This window comes from Equus quagga, chromosome 12, assembly GCF_021613505.1.
Source record: "Equus quagga isolate Etosha38 chromosome 12, UCLA_HA_Equagga_1.0, whole genome shotgun sequence".
In the NCBI taxonomy this organism is placed as follows: domain Eukaryota; kingdom Metazoa; phylum Chordata; class Mammalia; order Perissodactyla; family Equidae; genus Equus; species Equus quagga.
The window spans coordinates 11,822,835-11,830,949 of NC_060278.1; the positions used below are offsets into that span (position 1 = coordinate 11,822,835).

Sequence of the window (8,115 nt, forward strand, 5' to 3'; positions counted from 1 at the left end):
CCCTTACCTAAAAGACCCTGGGTGGCGTTGGGAGGCATCCGAGGGGTCTCCGGGCTCAGCACCGTCGCCTGCCCTGTCTCTTGAGAGGGGTACATCTGAGTTCCCTGTACCTGATGCTGTAACTGGAGAGGGTGTCAGTCGCGGGGCAGCTCCAGAGCCCCAGCCGGTGGAAGCTGAACGGCCCCTTCCCTTGGCCAGCCCGGAAACGGACCCCCTGTTGCCACCGGACACAGCGCGTTTGCTTTACGATTAGGCAGGGTGCGGGTGACCTTGGGTAAGTCCAACATTGTCTCTGAGCCTTAGCTTTCCCCTCTGAAAAATGGGAATAATAAATACTCCATGACCTATTTGCCTTAGGGTATTTGGAAGATAGGCTAAAAATGCAGGCCAAAGGTACCACTTAGGGCAGGCGATGCCGATGGACGAAGGCTCTTAGAGAGTGGGGGCCTAACCTCTGACCTACTTCCTTTCAGTTAAATCTAACTAAAATGTGGTTCTTACTAGATAGCTACGTTTTGACTTTCCGCTTCAGTTATTTTTTACGAAGTAAGTTAATTCTTCTTTTTAAAGATATAACCACCCCCCCATCACGTACTAAACAAACAACTTTTAGAAAAAGGTGTACATAGTATTTATTAACATCACTTAGAAATAAACCACATCTGGCAATAAATTAGCATGAAGTTTTCTGGCCAGAGTTCTTCCAACAATGCAGAGTTCTGCCAAAGGTGCTGGGGGAATCATAAACTATTGCATATTTTTAGAAAATCAGGATAAATTATATAAATTATATATTTAAAAAGAGATCATCTATTTAATTAACTCGACAGGATAATAAATAGATAAATAACAATTGATTGCCATTAGAAAAATGTGATTCTTAAGTTACATTTACATTATAATTTACATGTACAATATGCACAGAGACATAATCAGGTTCTCAGGCAGGTCTGGGACCTCTCAGGACACAAACTCAAAGGGCGGTTCGTTTTCTATGTTGCTGAAGGAAGATTTGCTGTTGAGTTTTCTGGGGTCCTCTGGGGTCCACACTTTGGCTGTTCGGATAATATTTTGTTCTTTGAGTTGTTTTTCATCTGTCCAAGAGAGAGAGTGTCCCGCAAGAGGGGGGAGGCCATAATCCGGGTCGCTGGGGGAGGGGGACCCTGAGGAGGTGAGAAGAGAAAACAGACTGTGAATGTCCAACTCTATTCCCAGCGGTGCCCTCCGGTCCTTTAGGATCCCCTCTTGGGCGCCTCGACAGAACAAGCATCTTAGGTTACTTTAGAACCACCTTCTTTCTCCACCCCTCAAGCCCCCAGCGCCCCCTCCCCGGAATCCCAGGAGCTGCAAGTCTGTCGGGGACGTGCGCCCTCCGAGCTGCGGTCAAAGTGGTGGAAAAAACCTGAGAAAAGCCAGCTCGCGCTCAAGGTCGCCGGCGCCCAGGGACCATCTGTTTGTCTGTCAGTCAGCTTGTCCGACTGTTCACCCAGCCCTTCCGGGCCCTTCCCGCGCCCGTCCCCGTCTCCCTGAGCTGGCAGGCGGACGCACTTACGGGTGCCCCGATGGCAGATGATGACTTTCTGGGCCTGGCTGCCCGGGCTGTCCCCACCCAGGCGCCCGCCGCCGCCCAGCCCGCCGCCGCCTCCCGCGCCGCCGCCGCGCAGGGGCAGGTCGGCCTGCACGAGCTCGCTGAGGAAGTTGATGTAGCCGATGGCCAGGCGCAGCGTGTCCACCTTGGAGAGGCGCTTCTCGTAGGGCAGCGTGGGGATGTGCGAGCGCAGCCCCTCGAAGGCGTCGTTGATGGACTGCATGCGCCGCCGCTCGCGCACGTTGGCCGCCTGGCGCAGCTGCTGCAGCTCGGCCTCGGAGCGCACCCGCCGCCGCCGCCGCGCCGCCGCCGCCGCCCCGCTCAGGCCGCGCAGCCGGGCCCCGGGGGACAGCGCGGCCGCGCCGGCGCACGGGTAGGCCAGGCACGAGGGCGGAGAGCCGGGCGAATAGGGGAAGCCGCCGGGGGGCGCCCCCGCGTCGCAGCAATAGCCGCCGCCGCCGTCCTCCGGCTCGCCGGGACCCCCCGAGGGCGGCGGGGCGAGCGCGTGCGGGGCCGCCGAGGGCGCGGGCTGCAGCAGCAGGCACGCCCCGTCACGGTAGCAGTACTCGTGCAGCTGGTGGCTGAGGAACTCCACCTCGGCCTGCTCGTCCGCCAGCAGCTCATCGCCATCCTCCAGAGGGTCCCGAGAGGACTGGTCGGTGAAGAAGTCCTCGTCGTCAAAGTAAGGAGACGGGAAGGCGTCCAGGCCCCCGGGGAAGTGCTCTAGCAGCACCGCGTCCATGCTGTGCGCCGCCGCGGGCCGAAGGGACTGGTGGCCCGAGGGGATTCTCTGTAAGTGGGTTGTGGTAGTTCTTGCTTGTCTGGCAGCCCCCTCCCTCCCTGGCCTGGCGCGGGAGGCAATGAGGACGGCCCGCCCGCTTCCCGCCCCCGGGGCCTCCCTGGAGTGCCCGCGGCCGCTGCGCTCTGGCCAGCGCCCGCGCTGCGCTGGGGAGGGCTGTGGCCGACTTGCTGAAGCTGAGGGCCGGCACGCGAGGATTCTTATAACTACATCCACAGGCGCGTGCCAGGGACCCGCGGCGCCAGCCAATCACCGAGAACGGGGTGCCGGCGGGGAGGGGGCAGGGAGGCCCGGCCGGCGGCGCGGGGGCTGGGGAGGCTTTCCTCCCTGTGGGAGCTCCCGGGGCGAAGGAGAGGCGGGGCCCTGGCGGTCTGGGACTCCTCCTGCCCCTCCCCACCCGCTCCGCTGGCGACCGCTCTGTACCTGCCAGGCACGGGACTCCAGAGGCACCTGTGGCCCGAGGCGCCCGCCGCCTGCCCGCGCGCTCGGCGCAGAGCCCGGCCTGTCCTTCCCGGGGCTAGGGCATCAGCGCGCAGTGTCTTTGCGCAGCCACAAAAGGCCATAAGGGTGCCAGCCTGCGGCCTAGACGGCAGGAGCGGATTGCTGGCGGAGCTCGCTCCTCCTCGGGGGTCGGCGCGGAAGGTGCCTGCAGCCTGGGCAGGCCGGGTTGGTGCATTTCACGACCCCCATACCCTGGGCGCGCGCAGGCCTGGTTCCATTCGGGGCTTCTGTCTCATCACCGGACCTTTCAAGGATTATTGTAAAGTTTGCACAGTGTGTGCCGGGGGGGGGGGGGGGGTGACAGGCGACGCGGTCCAGCTCCCAAGGCGTTCCAGACGCTGCGCCGGGTCCAAGGGCGCGCGCCTGCGGGACGCCGCTCGGGAGCTGGACTCTGGTGCCGGGTACCCGCGCTGCCAGTGACGCCGGCCCCGCTGCCGGCCTCGCCTCCCCCTCTCCCCCTCCCGGATAAAGAAACGGGGACACGGGAGGGCCTGCCTCCGAGAGCAGCTCAGTGGGGCGCGTTTCTTCTGAGAGCAGCATATCGAGACCCTGGGGGTTCGGAGCAATAAAACCGGATACAAAAGGAGTCAATTGAATCGTCTGCTCCGAGGCAGTCCGGAGGGAGGGCGTGGACGTGAAAGGGCAGAGTGCGAACCGTTTTCAAAGCCTGAATCTCTCACCTTTCTGGCTGGCCACCGGGACCATCCTTGAATGATTTTTTTCTCTCGACCTTTTAAAAAAACAAACACAGAACGTATACGCTCTGCCCCATGACACAGTTTATCACAGACTCCGATGCAACATGAATGCCTCAGTTTAAGAGTAACAAAGAAACACTTGCAAGGTCGGGGCAATTGCCGTTAAAAGCCGAGCTCCAGCTTCCAGCCCCGGAGAGTTAAGAAGTCCCGCCGATGGCGCGCGCTCTCTCAACGCAGGACCGAGAGTCATCGTCTTCCTGGCTCAGCCGCTTCCTTTTCCAGACACTTGTCCCAGCAGAAGCTTCTTGTGGGTGTTCAGACTCCTCTGAAAATCCAAGTCCATGACCAAGAACAGCGACTTAAACACGCTCCTTGGTTTTAGACATGACACTTTAACTGAATTCTAAAACCAAAAAGTTAAGGGCAAAAGAGACATAGATTAAAAGACCAGAGATTGCCCTACCTTGAACTGTCAAGAACTCCAGACATTTTAACCCACACACTCACTGATTTCAGCAAGTTCTTTCATGCGTTAGCTTCTCAGTCCGCGCTCCTTCACAGTGAGGTAATTATTCCTAACGGGATGCAAATGTGGAGAGGGTCCCTGTGTCAGAGCCCAGAGCCACAATTTCCTGCTTTGAGATTTATCTTTCTCACCTCAAAGAAAGGGAAGCTCTCGGGGTGGGCTTGGGGGGGGAGGGTAGTTCAAGATGAGAGATCCAGCCCCCTGGTGGTGTGCACCCAATTCTCTTTACATTTAGACGGCCCGCCTCCCCTTCCCTCACCTGGTTAGACTAAAACCAAGTGGGACCATCCCCTCGGATCAATCTGAAGACTTGGAAGAGTAATAAATGACCAGACTTCAAAGCCTTATCCAAAATATCGATAACCATTCCGTGAAGGAAAGACTGGATCCTGACAGATCTAGGCGGTTGTGGGGAGAGTGTGTTAGTGGCATGGATGTGTTGGGGAGGAGGCGGGGGGATGTGGGAGGCAGTAAGTGTGTTATCGGGGTATCTTTTTAGTCAGTGTGATCTTCACAGTCAGCTTCTGCAGAAAGTCATCTTGCATGTGCTTGATGCGTCTGTAAACGGGCACAGAAACTTACCCTGGGCTTTCAGCTTAGCTGCTGGGAGGTCCACTGCTGGTAGGAAACCTTACTGTGCCATGAGGCTGAGCAGAGCTGGCATGGACATTCTGGGCAGCTACTGGGGCTGCATGGATAAGCATGGGGTAGGAGGAAAAGAGAAGAAGTTCACTTGTTCTGGACACAACCCTCCTCGCGCTCCACCTCCTCACTCCCACGGGTTTTCTTTTACAGAATTGTTGGCTGTCTGCAAACTGCTTCCGTTGGGAAGCAGGGCCAGGCCTGCAGACGCTGATGCTGGGCTGCTGGTGTGGGCATGCGCACGCACACACACACTCACACACATACACACACCCTGTCCTTAAGTAAGACATGATCGTTCTTTTCTCTAACAGAAAGAAGAAAGACGTCACCGCTAATAAAGGAAATTTTCTCTGGGTCACTGGAGGTCACGACAGTGTGGACGGCTGCCCTCTGCCTCTCGAAGCAACAGGTCGGATGAGGAGATGGCTGGGACAGAACCCTAGCTGGCCTAGAGGCCCCAACTCTCATTCCAGCCCCTCCCTCGGCACTCCCTGGGTCCCTGGGCAGTGGCGGACAGGCAGAGGGACTAGATCAAAAGGTTCCAGGTACTTCCTGGAGAGAGGGACAGAGCTGGTCCCAGACCTGTGAGCCTCTCCAGCCTCTGTCCTCAGGAGACATGTCCCCACCTTATAAAGAACCCCTGCCTCGTTATAAATAACCTCCACCCCCTAAGGTAGGCAGGGGCGAGGTCACTTCCTTCTTTTTAGTGCCAAATCCTGACAAACCCTTGAGCCTTTTTCAAATCATTTGAAAGGGGCTCGGTGTCACCTGTTGTCCTGGGCCAGGTAGACTCCACCATACCTCTTTCGGGGCTGCTGCTCAGAAGCCTCACGTCATCTTCAATGTTCTCAGTTTCAGGAGAAATTCTACAAAAGGCTGTCAGGCATGAAGGAAGCTTTGGTGTTCTCTCTCTCTCTGTCTCTCAGCTCTGTCAATCTCTCTCTCTCAGCTCTCTCTCCCTCCTAGGAGTCTCAAGGGCCTGAATACCTGTTCATTTGTTTCCCATCAAACACTTCTAGAGTTTTCTCCAGCTTTTGGGAACAATGACTGGAGAGTGGGGGCGCAGGTCCCAGGCTCCTGCCCAGGATGGATTTCGGGCAGAGACCACTAACAAAGAACGGGGCCTCCAGGCTCTCCATCCTTCAGTGTCCCCTTCATACCTCCCATAGAGCTCGATGCCACGGGCATATGTCCTCCCCGCTGGAGCCCAAACTCCACAGAGACCAGATACACCCGTCTCGTCCTCACGGCATTCCACCCTCCTCGCTTAGTGCTTGCAAGCGGGTGCTTGTGGATGTGACTCATGGTCTGTCTGCCAAATTGAAAATGGCTCCATGTTAATTCCTCTTGACCCAGATTGTCCCCTTCCCCACTCCTAGACACACAGTTGATGTCACGCGGCTGGTTTAACCTCTCCTGTGTCTATTTCCCCTTTCTTTGTCACTCCTCCTTCATCCCCCATTCTGTGAAACCTTTCTCCTACCCACTTGAGTGCCCTCATCAACCCACCCTTTATCCCTATACTGTTAGGAAGAGATTTGGAAAATAGAGTCATGGGGTTTATGTTGAAAGGCCTCTGAAGCCCAGAGAGGTTCAGTGACTTCCCTAAGGGCACACAGCATGTTAATGTCAGTCCCAATCGACCTCAGCCCACTGCTCTTTCCACTGCCTTCTGAGAGCAGACTCTAGCCCTGCTTCAGCCCCCTCATAAAAGGTGTAGTTATACTGATGTGCAATGTAGTCAGTCCAGGCTCAGTTCTAAGCTGGCCCAGATTACCAAGTACCACCTTCCCAGCCTGCAGATATCACAGCACCTCCTGATGTGCTGAGGAAGGAGTCACTGAATGGGGCAATTTCCAGCATCAGACAAAGTATGCAAAGGTAAACATGGCATCATGGGACTTTCGTGGCCCCCAAAGTCACACCATATAGATTCTGGACAATTTCTCCACTCAGAAGGCCCACTCTGATCATGTGACATTTGATTCCATCCTGGCAATGACTGGCCTGGATGCTGCTAAGCGCCTTGAACAGCGTACCAGGCCTTCCCTGAACTAGCCCTGCCCTCCTCTGCATCCTCCTCCTGTGCTCTCTACTTCAGCCTTAATTCACTCCTCACTTTCTCACACACCGTGATGCGCTCTCTCCTTGTTCTGCTCCTGCTCTCCTTTCCACTAGTCTGAGCTCCTTGGTTTGGTTTGAAGATCTTACACTTATTCTGTCCTAAGATAGGAAGAAGTGATACTGCCCATGTGCTAGAAAAGGTGGAAGTGAGCATTTTGGAGGACTCGCAGACATATTCATCACTCACCCTCGTAATTCTGCAAGCCGAAAGCTGTCCTCTTTACTTCAGCCGGAGGATAAATGAGGCTCGGCCTTAAGTCCTCGGCTGCATGGCCGGTAAGAGAAGGGGTCAGAACTCAACAGCAGGTGTGGCTGGCTCTATGTCTCATCCATGTTCTGTGGCATCTTTCTGCCCTTCCTTTGTCTCTACCCGTAATGTAGCTGATTTTCACATGGATTCGCTTCTTTGCTCCTAAAACCCAGCACTGTGAGATAAACTGGGCAGGTATTTTATTATTTGCCAATAATACAAGTCAGAAAGGCTAAATAACTCTCCAGGAGTGACACAGCTGGCACCATGGAGCCACAAGTGGAAAAAAATGGATTTCTAACATAAGGAGTGGGAAGTCAGCATCGTTTTCCAGGGTTTCCCATCAGACACTCTCCACTCTGAGGCTGCTCAGCCTAAAAAAAAGAAAAATGTGGGCCATGTCCCATCTGGGAGTGAGGGCAGGAGGCACATGGCTGCCATGAGACATGGAGAAAATCCCAATATGGAACACCCACCTCCTTCCTTCTCACTTTTATGTTTCGAGTTGTTAAACATTAATCTTTTGAGGGAGAAACACTGAAATGCTGATATAATTATCCAAATAAGCGTTTTCTGACATGCCAAGGTTTATTTGATGACTAGCAAAGCTTCTGAACTTGTCCTTCAGGCTTGTTATTCTGATGGGTGTTTGACCTTTAGTCTTGTAAACACTGCAAGTCATTACCAGACTTCTTGGTCTTGGCTCCATAGTGAGCACTGAGAGGGAAAAAATGAATTTAATAGAAACAGGAACTTTGGGCTTTTTTTCTGCTTATTTCTTCTTAAAGCTATATGTGTTTTCTGGCTTCCTATCCATCTGCAGGGCCTTCAGTGAATTATGGTACATCCACGTAATGGAGTATTCAGCAGCCGTAAAAAAGAGTGAGAGCGCTTTTGATGTAGTGATGTGGAATGCTCTCCAGGATACATCATTGAGTGAAAGAAGCAAGAGTGGCTAGTGTGCTCCTGCTTGCATTTAAAAAA

The 8,115-nt window shown here is 54.7% G+C and overlaps 1 protein-coding gene across 1 annotated transcript; it reads right to left on the reverse strand.

Moving 5' to 3' along the window:
* Positions 1-960: 960 nt before the first annotated feature.
* Positions 961-2,330, reverse strand: PTF1A (pancreas associated transcription factor 1a). Its single transcript, XM_046678428.1, has 2 exons — positions 1,553-2,330; positions 961-1,163 (listed from the first exon to the last, which is right to left on the reverse strand). The coding sequence occupies exons 1-2, from the start codon at positions 2,328-2,330 to the stop codon at positions 961-963; spliced, it is 981 nt and encodes a 326-aa protein (XP_046534384.1).
* Positions 2,331-8,115: the final 5,785 nt, after the last annotated feature.

What these genes read in the sequence shown, in the direction of transcription:
- PTF1A (XM_046678428.1), bottom strand. Translation starts at nt 2,330, where the DNA reads ATGGACGCGGTGCTGCTAGAGCACTTCCCCGGGGGCCTGGACGCCTTC. An exon ending in CATCTGCCATCGGGGCACCC is followed by an intron (nt 1,164 to 1,552) that starts GTAAGTGCGTCC and finishes TCACCTCCTCAG; the next exon opens with GGTCCCCCTCCCCCAGCGAC.